This window comes from Hyaena hyaena, unplaced genomic scaffold (genome assembly GCF_003009895.1).
Source record: "Hyaena hyaena isolate Hyena2069 unplaced genomic scaffold, ASM300989v1 scaffold_1210, whole genome shotgun sequence".
Taxonomy (NCBI): domain Eukaryota; kingdom Metazoa; phylum Chordata; class Mammalia; order Carnivora; family Hyaenidae; genus Hyaena; species Hyaena hyaena.
This window is the reverse complement of record NW_024081845.1, coordinates 249,438-268,225: the sequence shown is the minus strand read 5'-3', so window position 1 is coordinate 268,225 and position 18,788 is coordinate 249,438. Positions and strand designations below refer to the sequence as shown.

Here is an 18,788-nt window from a genome sequence, read left to right as displayed (position 1 = left end):
TTATATTTTTAAACTGTTGTGTGCACTGATACTATTTTCCTGTCATTTTTATGTCTACAGTAAAATAGTTGCTAAGAAGTAAGCATAATAAGAGGATAACGCTATATAAAAGACTCAGAAGCGTATATGCAAATAGATGTAATGTATTTTTATAGCATTGGAATAACACAAAGTTAAAATTGAGGGTTTTTTCCCCCCCTAAATATGTTCTAGTTTAAAATTAGTCATGTTTTGTGTAACATGAGCTATGTAAGAAATTAGTTTTAATGCCCTTGCCAACAACTTTTCTTCCCACGGTGGGAAGTTGAGCCCGACTGTCTCTAGAATAGTGTTTAGGAATCCCCAAAATTCAAGACGCTATGGTTAGGACAGTAGGTGAGGCTTCCTTGAGCGCTTTTACAGTATAGGCCAGCTAGTTAAATCACGTTCTGTCTCTCCTCAACATTGTATATATTCTCAATTTGTGGCCACTTTCCAGAAACTTACAACTATAAAACATTTGTCTTCATTCAGTAGACTTTTAGTTCTTAACTCCTATAGAAAACAAAGATCATTACTTTCTTTTGTTTTGGAAACAGAGGAGAGATATTGGCTACTTATCTTGATTGTACCATACTTATCCTGTATGGAGTATCTATTTGAATGCCATTCCATAATTGGTAAACATAAAAATACTTTCATGCTGAGAATATGTTTACATTTTTAAAAACTGTTTATAGGTTTTTCTAGTTATAAAAGTAATTTGTATTTGTAGAAAACTGGATGCTGTTAATAAATATCAAGAAGAAAATAAAATTTGCTTATAATTTCATAGGCAAAGATAGCCACTGTTCACTTTAGGTGAAATTAGATACACAATTATATTTAAGAAGTATCTTTATCCTACTGTAGAACTATGTTGGTAATTGTAAATATATTTCTCACTTTTCATCTTTTAAGTTCACAGTAGTAAGTACATTATTTAGAATTCTACACCAGAATTATTTGCCAAAATTGTTTTTAATTAAGAGTAGAACTGAAATTTACTTATTAAAACTTCTCAGAAGTTTTCTAAGAAACATTGATCTTTTGAGGGTATTTGAGAGTAGAAGTTTAAAAGTAAGTGGTATATGATTCATATAAACAAGTCTGTTATATTTTGCTTTTTAATTTAGTTTTCTGATTACTTTGGAGTGAAACAGGAAACAAATGTGGTTAAATTGCTGGAAAAACAGTACCAAGAACGATTAGAAGAAGAAGTAGCTAAGGTAAGTTCATAGTTTGTTGGATTATTGCGGTTTTTGTATTCCCTTCGAGCCTTCAAAAAACATAGATTTTATTGATAGTAACGACATTTTTTTTAAAGTTTTACTTAAGTAATCTCTACACCCACCATGGGGCGCAAACGAATGACCCCCGATCAAGAGTTGCATGCTCCACCAACTGAGCCAGGCACCCCTGCACGTGTGTGTGTGTGTGTGTGTGTGTGTGTGTGTGTGTTTAATGTTTTTTTATTTATTTCTGAGAGAGAGAGACAGCATGAGCAGGGGATGATAAGAGAGAGAGAGGGAGACCCAGAATCTGAAACAGGCTCCAGGCTCTGAGCTGTCAGCACAGAGCCCGATGTGGGGCTCGAACCCACGAACCTGAGATCATGACCTGAGCTGAAGTTGGACACATAACCGACTGAGCCACCCAGGCACCCCTCTGCACTTTATTTTTTGTTACAACTTTGATACATAGCTTATTTTTAAATTGTCAGTTTCTGGTATCGACCACAGTTGCTTCTAAGTGGAATGTTCTGTGAACTTCTCCTTTAGAAAAACATTTTCTTCTTGATATGGAATAGTAATTAGAAACTTTTGAGAATGCCAAAACAAGTCTTTATAAATATATTACCTGGAAGTAGTACCTCGTGATGAAGTTTGGCCTTCCTTCAAAGGTAGGGGATGTAGTAGGAAATGAGAAAGAAGGTGGTTTGTCTTTTATATATTTTCTTTGCCTATCTCTTCCCTGAGAAGTTACTGTGATGTTTATGACTAGAGATACTCTTAGCTGCTAGTCCCAGAGCCATTCTTTTAAATTCTTGAATGCCAAGCATATCACCTAATTTCCCATTATGATTCCATTTCTTTTATCTTTGTATTCCCTTTCAAAGTGTGTATCTGGGGTGCCTAGGTGGCTCAGTCAGTTAAATTGACTGACTCAGTTTAGGCTTAGGTCATAATTTCAGGGTTCATGGGTTCAAGCTCCGCACCTGGCTCTATGCTGACAGAATGGAGCCTGCTTGTTATTCTGTCTCTCTCCTCTGCTCCTCTCCTATTCATGTTCTCTGTTTCTCTCTCTCTCATGTGTGCTTCTTTCTCTCTCAATAAAGAAATAAACTTTAAAAATAAAATAATAAAATGAATATACCTGATTGTGTTCTTTCTTGGAACAGTTGAATTTTGAATTTTGTCTGCATTTTAATAATGTTTCAACTGCTCCAATATAACAATTCCAACGGATATATGCATTTTAAAAGAGGAGGATTGAATGATTATATAGGAAATGCCTAAGGAGTTAGGTTAAGCATAAATTAGAAGAGGAAGTCAACACCCAAGGAAACATGTGGGCCATAACGACTTAATCACTCTGTATCTGAATTCAACGTTTAGTTCCTGGAGATCAGAGTAAAAAGTGAGGCACCATTGCTTATATAGCTCTCATTATCTAGTTCTTTAGAGAAATGCAGGTTGTTTTTTGCACTTAGCTCTTAGAAAAATTTCTCAAGTTGAATGTTACAGTAGGGCATCATAGCAATTAAGAGCATGAGGTTTGATATTGGATATACCGTGCTTTAAATTCTTGTTCTAATGACTTACTAGATTTATGATCTTAGGAAAGTTACTTAACTTCCGAGTCTATTTCCTCTGTTAAAAGAGGAAAAAATAGGGATAAGTAATTTTTATAAGAATTTGGTGAACTACTATATATAAATCATCTACCAGATGATGGACTCATAAATGAAACTTTTAAAGTAGTCATATTACTTTGATAATGGTGATGATAGAAGTATGTTTTGTAAAGCATCATTCATCTAACCAGGTAGCAGAGCACCAAGATGCAGGTCATTGAAGACTGCTCTAAAGACATCCAGGGTACAATGGTCCAAGATGTAACATTTGATGGTCCAGCCTGATTATAGAGTAGTATAGGTTGTTGACATGAGCCACCAGTACTGATGAGATTATGCTCTACCCTATACTCTTTAGGTGGGATGTTGGAAAAAGATTGAGAACCAACCATTGCTTCAAAAACACAAAGTATATAGAGGAAGCCCAGTAGGGGTAGTGATTCCCAATATAGATCACATTAGATTCAACCTGTGATTTGTGTACTTACCACTGTAAATAGACATTTATTTACATTTCATTGCCAGGCAATGTTCCAAGTGCTTGGGTATAGCAGAGGTAAGAAAATGAAATCTTTGCTCCCATAGACCTTCCATTCTAGTCAGTGTAGATAGATGGTGGTAAATACTATGAAAAGAAAACAGACCTGGGCACTAGAACTGTTAGGAAATTCCTTGGGGAGTTGAGACGGTGTCATTTATATAGGGTTATTACAGAAGACCTCACTTTCACAGTGATATTAGAAAAAGCCCCGAAGGAAGTGAGGGAGTAAATTATGAAGATATGGATTGAATATCTTTTGAGAAAGTGGAATGCAAGAGAAAAAGTCGAGAATTACACCAGTGAATGTTTCAAAGAGGTGGCCAAGCAGAGTGGCAGGAGTGTGAAGGCCATTTGCCCAACTGCCAGCTCTGCTGAGTGAGAGGACGGTTTGAGTTAGTCCTGCCACCCCTACAGTCAGGGAACCCATTTGGTGAAATACTCCTTATCTTCTCAGCAACTGTAACTGGGCACAGGAGGAAGAAATAAAAGGAAAAGGGACAAGGGCTAGGGGAAAATATTACTCTAGGTTATTTGACATAAGCAACTAGAAGAATGAAGTTGCTGTTAGGTGTCAGAAAAGACTGCAAAAAAGCAGTTTTTTGAGAAGAGAGATAGACTTAAGATTTTAGCTTAAGAATTCAGACCCATTAGGGCACTGGGTGGCTCAGTCTGTTGAGCATCGGACTTTGATTCGGGTCGTGATCTCACAGTTTCTGTTTGGGCCCTACATTGGGCTCGTTGCTGTCAGCGTGGACCCTGCTTTAGATTCCCCAGCCCCCTCTCTCTGCCCCTCCCCTGCTTGCACTCTCTAAAAAAAAAAAAAAAAAAAATTCAGACCCATTAAATGCAAACAGTAAATGCTTAAAAATAAATATTGAAGAAGTGATTAGACACTTATAGAGTTCAGAAAATAGGATAAAACTAGACATGAAAATAGGGTGGTGAATAGGACAGTGGTTTGCAAACTGAGTTGTAACTCATTTTTAGGTCATGAAAATCTGGTTTTGGACTAGGATTTCAATATACTAGGAAAGTTCAATTATATAAACATACACACAAAACATATGTATGCTTTGGGTCACAATATAAAATGTTTTTCTTGTTTGTGTATGTGTGTACCATGGTTGCATTGAAAAAAATTGAAAAACAATATAGAAGTGTAGATAAAACAGGTCGGGGGGGCTGAGCCTGGATAACAGCAATGTTTAGAAATCAGAGAAATGAGGAAGAATAAAGAAGATAGAGAAAAAGCAGTAAATTAAATATGGGAAGAACAAAATTAATAAGAATATATCAAGAAAAGAATTTATTAAACTTTGTCAAATGTTTTTGATACATCACAAATGATTAGAACTACAGATTAAGTATTGGATTTTACAATGTGAAATCGTTGGTGAGTTTCAAGAAACACATTTGATGGGGTGGTACAGACAAACTGATTAGATTGGATTTGAGACAGTGAAGAGGAAGAATGAAGAGATGAAATTTAGAGTTTTACTTGAAAGAGGAGCAGAGAAATACAGTGGTAGCTCAAGGGTGATGTAGAGTCAAGCAGTAGATTTTTGTTGTTGGTATTTTGTTTCTGTTTAAGGAGAAAGGTGTCCTATTTGTTAACAGTAATTATGGAGGAGAGAAGGAAAAGAATAGCTAATTCAGGAGAGAGAGAAACAGTTACTGGAGCAGTGTCCTTGAGTAGAGGAGAGGAGGTACAATGTCCTGGAGGGTTGCCATTAGGTAGGAGCATGGCAGTTTAATCCATGATAAGAAAGAAGGCAGAGAATATTTGGTTCATGAGGATGTTTTCAGATGTGGTATTTGGAGCTTTTGGAAGTTCTCCTCTGATTGCTTCTATTTTCTCTAAAATAAGAAGCAAAGTCAGCACCTGAGAATGAGAACGGAAGGGAACACCTTGAAGCTTTAAGGAGAAAGAGCTTTCTAGAAGGAAAAGACAAGGGAAATTGAGTAGAATTGCCCAGTATCCTGAAGGGCTCAATCAGGATAGTAGTTATGAATTTAAAATAAGACTCTTCAGCTCAGTTGGATTTTTTTTCCCTCCTCAGCTAAATTTAGCTTACACAGGCATGGAGTAGTCAGTTACCTATAATCACAGGTGGAATTTGGTTAGATGGTATAGTGAAATGGAAGGGAGAGAATCACAAGGTAGTTGAGTCTTTAGTTGAGTTTTTTTGTTTTCAGACCATACTGTTCTTTTAATTATTTCTGTTACTCATTTCTAATCTAAAGAAAGTGATCTTTATTATACAGATTTTTCCAAATTTCAGACTCTTCCTTTGTGACTTAACATAGGGTCAGATTTTTGTTGTTTGTCATCTTCTTTATTGAGGTATAATTTACATACCATGAAATTCACAGATTATAATTGCAAAATTCAGTGAGTTTTAACAGGTATTTAGTTATGAAACCAGCAGCACCATCGAGATATAAAACATTGCTGTGACCCACAAAGTTTCTTCACGTTCCTTTGCGCAGTCTCCTTTTTTATATTGCTGGATTCTGTTTATTAATATTTTATCTAGAATATTTATGTCTGTAATCATGAGGAACATCATCCATAGTTTCATTTTCTTGTAATGTCTTTGGTTATGGTTTCAGGTTAATGCTGGCCTTGTAAAATGTTGAAATATATTTTCACTTCTCTTTTCTGAAAGAATTTATGTAGAATTGATAATATTTTCTTCTTAAATATTTTATAGAATTTGTTAGTGAAACTATTAGGGCCTGGAGTTTTCTTTGTTGGAAGATTTTATTAAACTATGAATCCGATTTCTTTAGTAGATTTTGTTTTACTCAGGTAATCTATTTCTTTTAGAGTGAGCTTTATTTGTATCACTCAGGGCATTGGTCCATTTCATCTAAGCTATTGAATTTATGTTGGTAAAGTTGTTTATGGTGTTCCTTTATTACTTAAATGTCTCTTTCTCACTTCGTCATCTCACTTCTTTGTCATCCTGGCTAGAGGCTAGCAATTTATATTGTTATTTTCAAGGATCCGACTTGTGGGTTTTTTAAAAACTGTTTTTGTTTTATTTCCATTGATTGCTTTTCTTTATTTTTTACTTGTTTCTGCTTGCTTTGGGTTTAGTTAACTTTCTTTTTCTGATTTCCTAAAAGACCTTTCTTCTTTTCTAATATGTGCATTTAATGCTATAAGTTTCCCTTTAAGCACTCCTTTAAGCTGCATTCTACACATTTCATTCAGTCTGAATATTTATTTTGTGACCTCCCCTTTGATTCATGGGTTACTTAGAAATGTGTTGTTTAGGGGCGCCTGGGTGGCTCAGTCGGTTAAGCGTCCAACTTCAGCTCGGGTCATGATCTCACGGTTCGTGAGTTGGAGTCCCACATTGGGCTCTATGCTGAAAACTAGCTCAGAGCCTGGAGGCTGTTTCAGATTCTGTGTCTCCCTCTCTCTCTCTGATCCTCCCCTGCTCATGCTGTCTCTCTCTCTCTCAGAAATGAATAAAAAACATTTTAAAAATTGAGAAAAAAAGAAATGTGTTGTTTAGATTTTTCACATTTAGAGGTTTTCAGATATCTTCCTGTTAATTTAATGTATAATTTTTAATTTCTTTGTGGTCAGGCATACTTTGTATGATTTCAGTTTATTTAAATTTATTGTCCTAAATGTGTTCTGGTTGAATGCTACGTGCATACTCAAAAAGAATGAGTATTCTGCTGTTCAGACTTCAAGTTTGCCTCTTGTATTACTACCCTTCAGCCTGAAAATTTTCCTGTAGCATTTCTTTTAGAGCAAATCTGCTGGCAACAAATTCAACATAACGATATATTCTGTGTCATCTAATTTTGAATTATATAGTGAATATTTTAAATATTGTGTAAAGTCTTAGTCTTAGGATGTTCTGGAAAATGTGGGAGAAAAAATATTTTTAAATAGAAAACTCAGATTCAGGCCACAGGTTGTCTTCCCTTCCGCATACAGATTTCTTCAAGTTTTGACTCCCTCTGCAGTTTGCCTGCTTTTGTTTACTTCTCTGGTTCTCTGGTAGTTGCTTTTGTGTTTTGTTCAATTTTCAGTTATAATCAGTGGGAGAGAGAGGCTGTAGTAGGTTTAATTTCTGTTAACTGGAATTACAAGTCTCTGTCTTAATGTTTTTTTATTCCACAATGTAGATAGAATTATTGCTTTGTGCCCATCAGTGTTTAGACTTCTCCACATGTTTACAAAAAAAAATTTTAATACTCTAATCCTTTCTTCATCTTACTCCTTCCTTCTAGGATCATTTTCTGCTTTTTGAGGGACATCCTTTAGAAGTTTTTTATGGATGATCTCTTTATTGGGAGTGAACTCTTTTTGTTTGTTTTTATTTCATGTTTTATTTTGCTATTATTCCTGAAAGATGATTTTGTTGACTATTCAAATCTGGCTTGACAGTTGTTTTTGTGTCAGAACTTTAAAGACTACATTTCATTGTTTTCCGACTTCCTCTTGTTTCTACTGAGAATGTCCTTGTCATTTTAATTGTTGTTCTCCCATAGGTAATACATCTTTTTTCTCTGGAAACTTTAAGAACTATTTGTTCTTGGTCTTCTCTTTATTTGTCCTTCCAAAACTCATTGGTCTTCTTGACTCTTAGGAGTGGTACCTTTGTATTCTCACCTGTTACTTCATGAAATAGTTCCTTTCCATTTCTCTCTTATATAACCTCCTAGAACAATAATTAGATGGGGGTTGAACATTCTCATTTTGCTCATTACTCTTTGCTTCTCTTTCGTATTTAAAAAAAGTTTTTAAACGTTTATTTATTTTTGAGAGAGAGACAGAGCTCAAGTGGGGAAGGGACAGAGAGAGAGGGAGATACAGACTCCAAAGCAGGCTCCAGGCTCTGAGCTGTCAGAACAGAATTCGATGTGGGGTCGAACTCACAGACTGTGAGATTATGACTTGAGCTGAAGTTGGATGTTTAACTTACTGAGCCACCCAGGCGTCCCAGCTTCTCTTTCATATTTTTAATATTTTTGTCTTTGTTGCATTCTTAGTATTGAGAGACAAAGAGAGAAGCAGATCAGGATCAAGATAGGAAATTAAAATAAAAGCTAGTCTTGAGATCTTGACCACTAGTTAGAGAAGATTGAAGGTATATAAAATAGAGAATATCTCTGAATCAGTTTCTATAACATTTCTTTTAGTTTAAAACTATTTTGAGTGGTAACTTTTTAAATTGCTGCTGGTATTTATAAATCTAATCCTTTTTGTTTACTTTATTTCTTTAGGTGATTGTGTCAATGAGTATAGCATTTGCTCAACAAACTGAACTATCTAGAATATCTGGGGAAAAAGAGGATACTACATTATCAAAACAAGCACATGCTTTCTGTAAGCAAGAACATTATTGCAACGAAATGAAATTATCACAGGGTCAAGCTTTTGAGGAAAAGGACATGAAATTTAAAGAAGAATTTAAGCCACTTAGTAAAGAGTTGGGAGAAGATGGAAAGGAAGTTCTGTTATCAAACGGTGATACTCTTGATGATACGCTAGAATTGAAGGACCGTGAACTGACTATTTCAGAAGAAATGTTCTCCAAAGATAAAGCATTTATAATCAGAGACTCTGTAAGTGTATTTCTTTGTATAAAAAAGTCTGAATTCCTTCACTGTAAAAGTATTTTCAGTAATACTTATTAAGTATTCCTTAATGGGGAAGTATTCCCCATAAGTATTCCTTAATGGGGAAGGAAATTATTAGATCCAGTCTTAAGGATTTGCATTTTGAATGTGTTTTATTACTTCTAAGGTATATGAATAGGTGATTTACTATTTTATTAAATAAAACAAATCTGGTTCATAGTAATCTTGTGTATATTATGCATATTATGCATGATAAAATCGTTTTAAGACAATTTTGTTTCAGTCACTTTAAAGTTAATTATCCCATAGCTTAATGAAAGATTTGTTTCATTTAATGTAATGCTAACATCACAAGGAAATAGCTTCATGTTTAAGAAGATAAAACATTGTAGGGGCACCTGGGTGGCTCAGTCGGTGAAGCATCTGACTTTGGCTCAGGTCATGATCTTGTGGTCCATGAGTTCGAGCCCTGCGTCAGGCTCTCTTCTGACAGCTCAGAGCCTGGAGCCTGCTTCAGATTCTGTGTCTCCTTCTCTCTCCTGCTTACACTCTGTTTCTCCCTCTCTCAAAAATAAACATTAAAAAAAAAAAAAATACTTCAATCTGTAAATATTATTTCTTCTTTACTTATTAATGGAGGATCTATTCTGTGTCTATACTGTAGCTGTTTGTGCCTTTAAATTTTTTTTTTTTTAATGTTTTATTTATTTCTAGGAGAGAGAGAGAGAGAGAGAGAGACAGCGTGAGCAGGGGAGGGTCAGAGAGAGAGGGGGACAGACTCTGAAATAGGCTCCAGGCTCTGAGCTGGCAGTCAGCACAGAGCCCGACGCGGGGCTCGAACCCACGAACCGCGAGATCATGACCTAAGGGAAAGTCAGACGCTTAACCGACTAAGCCACCCAGGCGCCCCTGTTTGTGCCTTTAATGGAAAGAAATATATCCTGCTTTTTAAAAAATTATCTAAATGAAAAATTTTTATTAATATTCAGGATAGGTTATATCTAATTTACCAGCAACTGTTCAAGGTAGAGTGCTTCGGGAATTGAAGCACTTGTAGAAATTCATTAAGGAGTTGATTTCTAATGAGTATGTAAAAATAGAATATAAAGCTTTAATTTCCAAATAAAAATTATTGAAAATTATGTCTTGTAGATTGTTCGGTATTCTTATATATTTTCTCTGTAGTACTGTGATGACCACTGCATAGTATAAATTAGGTAAAATTTTTCATGCTTTACAAGTATTCCATTTATATTATCTCCCTGTCATAAATGTCCAAAGGAATAGGGAGCTACAGCTTCATTAAGAGCTAAAGGCATTTTGAGAGTTTTTATTTTTTATTCTTCTCCCTTAGATTGCATTTAAACTAACTGAAAAATAGCTGTTTTGCTTTTGTGTAATGATAATCAACTAACTTCACATTTATTTGGAATTAAGACAGATCTCTTTTCTTTATGTTTTAGTTAAATAATGGGAATAAAAAATCATGTGCTTTATAGTAGAATTGCTTTTATGTTTATTTAAAATATTGATGCTGGCAGATTTCCACAAAATGTTTTATGATTGCTTTCTTTTCTCTTTTTTTTTTTTAACTATTTTAGATCCATAATGAGATTTTGGTATCAAGTATGGATGCTTCTAGACAACTGATGTTAAATGAAGAACAGTTGGAAGATATGAGGCAGGAACTTGTACGACAATACCAAGAACATCAACAGGCGACAGAACTGTTACGGCAGGCACACATGCGCCAAATGGAGAGACAACGAGAAGACCAGGAACAACTACAAGAAGAGATTAAGAGACTGAATAGACAGTTAGCCCAGGTATGAGATTTAGTGTCCCTTTTCTCTCCAGTTAAAATAACAGTATTCTTTATATAGCCTTTTTTACAAAAGTCAAAACTATTGCCAAGATCTGAATAAATACAAGTGTTTAACATCGGGAACAGACTCCCATCAGCACAACAGCCTTAGATCTTGTTAGGAGCACCTGACTCAACCTTGGAGTGCATTGCATCTCTGCCATTTTATTTATCTGCCTTTTTAGGCATTTGGGGAAAAGTGGCTACAAGGCTGTTTGTATATTTGTTTTTAATCATTTCATTGATCATACATGCAAAAGCACTGTGACAGTTTTGCAAATTCTTTGTGCTGAGGTGTAGTTGATACTCAGTTCTCCCATATTCATCTATAGTTTTGTGAGTCCACCAATTAGCATCTCTAAGGTTTACCTTTACCTTTAATCTATCTTTTTAATCATGAATGGAAATCTGAAGTGGTATGTTTCTGGGACTTTCTCCAGGGAAACATCTCTTCTTGATTTGAGAAATGCGAATTTATATAACATTCTTATCCCTTTTCTGACTCCTTGGTATTTGGGAGCTGGATTCTTACCAATTGCTGTATATGGTATACTCACAAAATCATTACAGAAAAGCAAGAAATATTTTTATTGAAAGTTCCTATAAAAACAAAGTTATTGACTTTATTTCAAAAACTTAACAGATACAAAAATAGCAAAATATTAAAATATGTTCTTTCCAGTATAGAATAGGAAAATTGGCAGCTGAACATAAAACATTTGAAAAAATTGATTTTGCTTTTCTTCATTGCATTTTGTGAATTTAAATTTCTGAATTTTCAATGCAAAATTGACATGTGAATATACTATTGAGCTTCACAAAGTCCTGAATATTCTAGGCCTGATTAGTTTATTTTACCTTTTAAATTTTGCATTGAATTTTATATACGCTTTTAACCCCTAATCATGGGATGTGACTCATACATAAAAGGGCTTTCTCTTGGTCCCTGGGGTTAAAACAAATCTGCTTATTATTTCTGCTTTTTTCTTCTCTCGCAAACAATATTCTCTCATGACCTTTTTTCTTATTTAGAGATCCTCAATAGATAATGAAAACCTGATTTCAGAGAGAGAAAGGGTGCTTTTAGAGGAGCTGGAAGCACTAAAGCAGCTGTCTCTAGCGGGAAGAGAGAAGCTGTGTTGTGAGCTGCGCAACAGCAGTACGCAAACACAGGTAGTATGGACTCTGCCCCACCTAGGGGCCAGGGGTCAACATGCAGTAGGATCTGTTTGTCTTTGTTGTCCATGTGAAATGTATTTTTTATGGGTGTGGAGCTTAACAGATTTGTGATTGTTTACATGCCAGGTAGGTGGAGTCAAGATACTTTACATTCCATTTAAGGTAATTTGAATCAGACATTGCTGTAGCAGCAGCTGTTGCTTCACCAGGGAGCAGCCTCACAAACTGGATGTCACCCTACAGCATGCGTGAGCCTGAACCCAGTAAAATTGTTTTCATCTGTGCATTAGGCTGCCTTAGCTTTTTTGATAATGCTGATCTCTTGATAAAATGTAGTTAAATATTATTTCAAAGAAAACCTATCTTGCACGCAGAGGTTTCTGTTTCACCTTATAGCAGTATAGAAGAATGACATGCTGTTTCCAAGATGACAGGTTTTCTTTCTCTTTTGTCCTCTTTACCTTTACACAATCTTGAACAGAATGGAAATGAAAACCAAGAGGAAGTTGAGGAACAGACCTTTAAAGAAAAGGAGTTAGACAGAAAACCTGAAGATGTGCTTCCTGACATTCTGACCAATGAAAGGTATACAGAATGTGTATTTTGTCAGCAAAGAGGGAATTAAAATAGTTGTTTCAGTGTGATAAACTTTATATGTCCTTGTTTTGATCTTGTACATTTATTTTGTTCATTTTACTCTGTAAAGAATTACCAACTTTTGATAGACAAACTTTTTAAAAATCTTTTTTATGTAAAGTAATTTTTAATTGGATATTGATCATGTATCTATTTCAGTAAATGGTAAGGCATTATTTGGTTTTCAAACCTTTCTTGATTAATTTTATTCTGTTCTTATGCCATTTTTTATCCTAAAAAACACAGTTGTATGTGCGAATATATTTCTTCATTGTATGGACATACATTCAATATAAGCCACCCCTTGTTTGTGATGAGAAAAAAAATGAAGTGTGATAGTCTACAGCTAGCTTCTTTCTTTGATTTACTCCATATCAGATGGGAACTTTCAGTCCATATCCCACTTTTATAGACAAATAAATTAATGATCTATTGTTAACAGAACTTTCCCTGATTTGATTTTGTAGAGGTTAATAAAAATGTAAAATATTAAGTAAGAATAGTTATCCCCATAATAACATTAAGGATTGTAAGAATAGTATTTTAAAATTTGTTCTGCTCAAATGAAAATAATTTCTTTAATTTTAAATTAAATTAATATCTACTAACTTAATTTCCTCCTTTTCCAATTTCTGTGACTGTCAACCCTCTGTGTCCTCCTAACCTCCTTCCTCAGCTTGCATGGAGGAATTTGGCCCCTAAGATTTTGGCTTCCCCATTGGATCATCAGTATGGAACGCAGTCAGTATGGAACTCAAACAAGAAAGACAGTGTATGAAAATTAGAGTTACCATGGCAATATAAAATAAACAAACTGTTTATTTTATATTCTTTAATTGGTATATTTTTAAAACTATGCAGTGTTTAATTTTTAGGAATTTTTGTAGTGCTAGTAAATGAGTATTCATATTTTTATTCTTTTTACCATCATATTAATTTTAATTATTTCTCTTATTTAGAAATATTTTCAAATTGTCCTAATCCTGAGGTGTTTAGGGCTTGAACAGAGCTTCAGAGAAAAAGTTAAATAAAACCCTTGACTTACTTCCTACTAACTAAATTACTTAGGGTTTTATTTTTAATATCCTCGCCTCATGTAAGCAGAGAACTTGATCTAGGTACAAAAATAGAACGGTCTCTTTCACTTGACAAATACTGAAGGAACACTTGCCCATTTATTACCTTGTCTAAAAATAGTGATGTCATGTGCCTGTGAAAACATATCCTTTAACCTGATTGTTGGTGATCTCCCACAGTGTGAAGTTGAGAGAGAAAACAGTCTTAAAGCAGAGGACCTTTACTATGAAAGTCTCTTATTTTATCTATATGTATTAAATACAAAGTTTGCTACTGTAGTACTCTTAATGAATTAAGCTGTTAGGACACGAGAATTGTTTAGTTATTCAGAAGGTTAATCAGACAATCTCCTGAATTACCATTTATGGAAGTATATATCTTGATATGAAAAGATGTTTATATTAAGTAAAAAAAAAAAAAAAACCAAAAACTTACAAAAACACTTTTCACCTGGATAATTCCTTTTTTGTTTTTAAAATGTGTATGTTTATGAGGCATAGGGGAAGTCTAGAAAGAGAGGCATTAAAATGTTAACACTGATTATTTTTGCTGAGATATTTAGATGGGTAAGTAGCAGTATTTTCTCATTTTTTGAAAATGAGAGTGTGTGACATCTTTTAAAAAAGAGAGATGCTCTTTTGATTCCATTTGGTTGAAAATAGGTCCCTTCTACTGGGCTGAAATTAATACAGTTTATGTAACTTGAGAAATTTTTGTCTCTGGAGCAGATATAATAAATGATATTTTCTCTAGTGTTGGAGGATAGTGATACTGCACAATAGACTTTGTGAAAAACAGGTCTCTGCCTGTTTTTGTAATTATCTAGATTATCACCACTAAGTTGTAGAAATACACATTTGTCTAGTGAAATTTTTTAATTATATTTGACACATAAAAAGATTAAATATGACTTATGTATAAGAACCTCAAATGGTACTATAAGCCTGCATATGCTTGATACTACCACAGTTTTTAAAACTTAACTTTTGCATCTCCTTAAATTTTTCTTCTAATTTGGAAACTACTAGCTTAAAACTTTACATGTTTGATTAAGGTCAGTAAAGTATTGCACTTTTGTAAAAGATGTTGTAATTTACTGATGGACCAAACTTTTTAAAAAGAAAATAAATTTAAAAAACAAAAAACACTTCATTTTAAGTGCTATGCATATTTGTAGAGATGATCATATCATATTTTATTGTTCATGTCAGATATTTTGTGGTACATTTTGTGTGGAACATAAGCTCAGTGTTTGCTTCAAAAAGATTAAGCATTGTAATAAATGTTTCTTTCTCTATACAGGTTCGCACTCCAGAAAGCTAATAACAGACTTTTGAAGATCCTCTTAGAAGTTGTAAAGACAACAGCTGCTGTTGAAGAAACAATTGGTCGCCATGTCCTCGGTATTCTAGATAGATCTAGTAAGGTCCAGTCACCTGCCAGCTTGATTTGGAGGTCAGAAGGAGAGGCACCTGTAAAGTCATGCATCCATGAGGAGCGCGTAGGAGGTACTAATTTTATATACTGTTGAGACTATCCTCATCTTCAATAAATCTTTCTGAGAGCAAGGCAGTTTGGTATGTGTTGAAAACACAGAAGATAGAATACTAAAGTTTTTTCCAACAAAAAGATCTCCAGACACAAATATTTTGGAGCCACTGTTCTCAGAACACCATTATTCTATAGCTTTTGCAAGTGGGTGTCTTAGAGTTGTTATTGTACATACTCAGGGATACTACTGTGCTATATTTCTAGTATACTAGAAATACTGTGCTATATTTCTAGTATACTAGAAATCAGAGGCTATTAATTTCTCCACCAATAAAATAAAAATTCTACATCATTTCTCAGGACTTTTATCATTATCTATAAAGTATTGGCAACATCCTGAAACCACCCTGTAAGATTAGAAATAAAGAACTTTTAGGAATCAGGCATCTGTTTTACATATTTGTTGAGTATGGTTAAAGTAAAAAAAAAGGTCTCTCTAAGAAACCACGGCTTGACCTTATCTTTAGGCTATCCTCTGCTAGATCCTTACTTCCTTTTGGAAAAGTGGTTTGAAGTATGACAATATGTATGGATCCAGAGGTTGGATCCTGAAAGACATCACTCTCTTCCTAATGTTGTCTTCTTCGAGCTCTGTGAGCTGGAGTTTCTTCTTGGAATTTCTTAGTTTCATACTTGCTGACATCCAGTCTCTATTGTTTTTTAATTCTTTGTTGATAAGAGAATCAGGAAATCAGAGGGTGAGAAAATATACATCAGATGGGAAAGGATAGGGTCTGGACTATTATATCAGCAGATCAAGCCCTACATTCCACACCTAAGCATGTCTCCCCAGTTAGAGGCCAATCATATAAAAGTGCTAGTATTTGCAATTTTTGAGAGCATGTTGTTGAAGATTCTTGTGGAGAAATGAAAAGAGACTATCCCACTTATAGAAAGTTTATCTGATTATAGTTTGGCCAGTAGCATGTTTCTATGTGCAGAGAAAAGTTTGATTTGAAATTGTAAGTAAAACTGCCTCAGTTGAGTACAAAGATAATTTTAAAAACTTCTTTTATTTTTTTAAGGGTTTTTTTGTTTGTTTTTTAAGACAGAAAGAGAGCAAGCAAGCAGGGGAGAGACTCAAAGGTGAAGATGGGAGAGAAAAAGAGAGATAAAGAGAATCTTGAGCAGGCTCCACACTCAGCACAGAGCCTGACACAGGGCTCAATCCCACAACCCTAGGATCATGACCTGAGCTGAAATAAATGCTCAGTCAACTCTGTTACTCAGTTGTCCCATACTACTGAATTTTTAAACTCTCTGTCATATCATTGTTTTCAAAAGTTATATAAATATTTTTTTCAAATTAACATCACTCTTTTGTTAACCTCTCAGTTGGGTATTTTGTTTCTACAAATGGATCTTCATGTAAAGGAAAGAATTAGGTAATACTTTCTTGGTCTCATTGTAAAAGTGTTTATCAGACTATTTAGGATGGCCACTAATATCACTGGGGACACTTACAGATCCTTTTTGCATCTTGAAGGGAATATTGAATTAATAGAGTCTATAATTTAAAACTTTAAATTTTCTGATAAACTTTGAAGAATATATTGGTTTTAAAAATTGACACTTCCATTTTTAAGAATTTTTTCTGATGTTCCTTCATATTTTTCATGGAAGCATTATTGTAAAAGCTAAAAAGAACTATTGAAATATTTCTTTTATGTCTTATTTAATATAACAAAGAGTTAGTCTTAATCTGATTATGAAGCATCATTTGCTTTTCAGTTTTTACATATGATTTTTTATTGTAGGTAGTAGCACTTGTGATTAATTTTCAGCCTTCAAGTCCAAACTTGTTTAGATTTTAAACATGTATAGACTTGTTAACTCTCTAAAAAAGTAAATAATTGATTTGCTAATGTTTGCTGCCTCATAAGAGTAACCTAGTTTATGAAAGTGAAGGGAGATTTTGAGCCACTGTCAAATTACTTGAACCTGAGTGAATATGAAAGTAGTTCATAACAATGAGTTCCCCTAGGAAATTTCTTTGACCCAGCACTGTGATGGCTCAGTGTTACAATGCTTACCTCTCTCTCAGGTAGCCACACACTGAATTTCATCACCTGCAGCTTCCTTTTGGAGTAGTGTGAAGTGATAGAATGCTGGGTTAGTTATCAGGAGGTCCTGGATTCTTGTTTGTTATAACTCTCTGCAACCTTGGGCAAGTCTCTCCCAAGGCTTCAGTTCAGTTCACTCATCTGTGAGGTATGAGAGGCAAAATAGAGTCCATGGTTTCCAGTTTGGGCTCTGGAGATCTTCAGAAGGCCTTTGGTTTAGGGAATGCCCTATCAGATCACCTACCTTGCTTAACCTGAGAAGATAGGGAATGAACATGGTATGAGTCCATAAAGTAAATGGCTAAAGGAAATACTTAAACCATCATCTGCTGTGTTTAAGATACAGAAATGAGTGGCTCACCAATCTGAAATCATGAGTCTCTTCACCAAGCTGGCAATTCTGAGGTTTCCATTGGCATTTTACAAAATTGCCCTGCCAGTATGTGTTTTTCTCTGATTTCCCTCCCCCCCCCGAAGACTCTTATAAATGTAGCATAAATGTGCTGTCTTTCTCATTCTTTTTATTGCATTGGAAAAAAACAAAAAAAAATTCAATTTCTTCATTGGAACATTATTTTTGTTTATATCTTCAAAGTGTTACTATAAAATACATTAAGCTAGTTGACATCTTCATCTTTTAGAAAAGATATTTTAATGTGTGTTTTATTAGCATTTGAAAAAATTAACTTTCACTGGCCTGTCATAAGCCATTTTGTTTTATGTATCTTTTGTAGTTTGTGCTTGAGATTTGTTCCCATGCAATATACAATATCTTCAGGGTTTTTTTTGTCATCATTGATGTTGTTTTCTCTTTCCCCAAAGCATTGCTGATTTCTTCATAATGCGAAAAAAAAAAGGGACATTGGTTCTTCTTATCTTTGTCCTCAGTCAAGGTAAACCTTGAGACTCGATGAGGAGTTAGACCGCCCATATTTCTACCAGTTTCGGTTCCTGTCCCGCAGTACGACAGCAGCGACCTCCCAGTTATCCAAAAGTATCTTCTCAGTCCTCCTATTTGAGTTTGTAGACAAATAACATTTCTGATATCTCTACCTTTTTTGGATTGTTCTCTTCTTGTCTCCTGGAATATCTCCTTTCTTTCTGTGACCCTGCGTTTACACAGTTTCTTTTGTAGCCTTATTATATTGTGGAGGCTTCAACTATGTTTTTCCTCCTTCTCTCTTGAAACAGGAAAGCACTTGTTTATTGCTCATGAAATAAATGTATCCACTTTCAAGATGTCAGTGCTCCTTTTAATACAAATGACTCCTATGTCTCTGCAGACCCAAATTTCTAAAAGTTAACTCATCTCCACATAGCTCAGACTTACCATTTTTTATGCCTACTCTGTATACTGTCTCCTGATTTTTAAAATATTTTCCTTAATGACTT

At 34.6% G+C, this 18,788-nt stretch overlaps 1 protein-coding gene across 1 annotated transcript in view; it reads left to right on the top strand.

Annotated features, from left to right (window-relative positions):
- Positions 1-18,788, top strand: part of AKAP9 (A-kinase anchoring protein 9) — a 154,584-nt gene that overhangs the window by 66,873 nt on the left and 68,923 nt on the right. Inside the window, 6 exon segments of the mRNA XM_039222901.1 lie at positions 1,155-1,247; positions 8,670-9,011; positions 10,628-10,852; positions 11,923-12,063; positions 12,551-12,654; positions 15,085-15,290. Of these exon segments, the coding sequence (XP_039078832.1) occupies positions 1,155-1,247; positions 8,670-9,011; positions 10,628-10,852; positions 11,923-12,063; positions 12,551-12,654; positions 15,085-15,290 (1,111 nt within the window).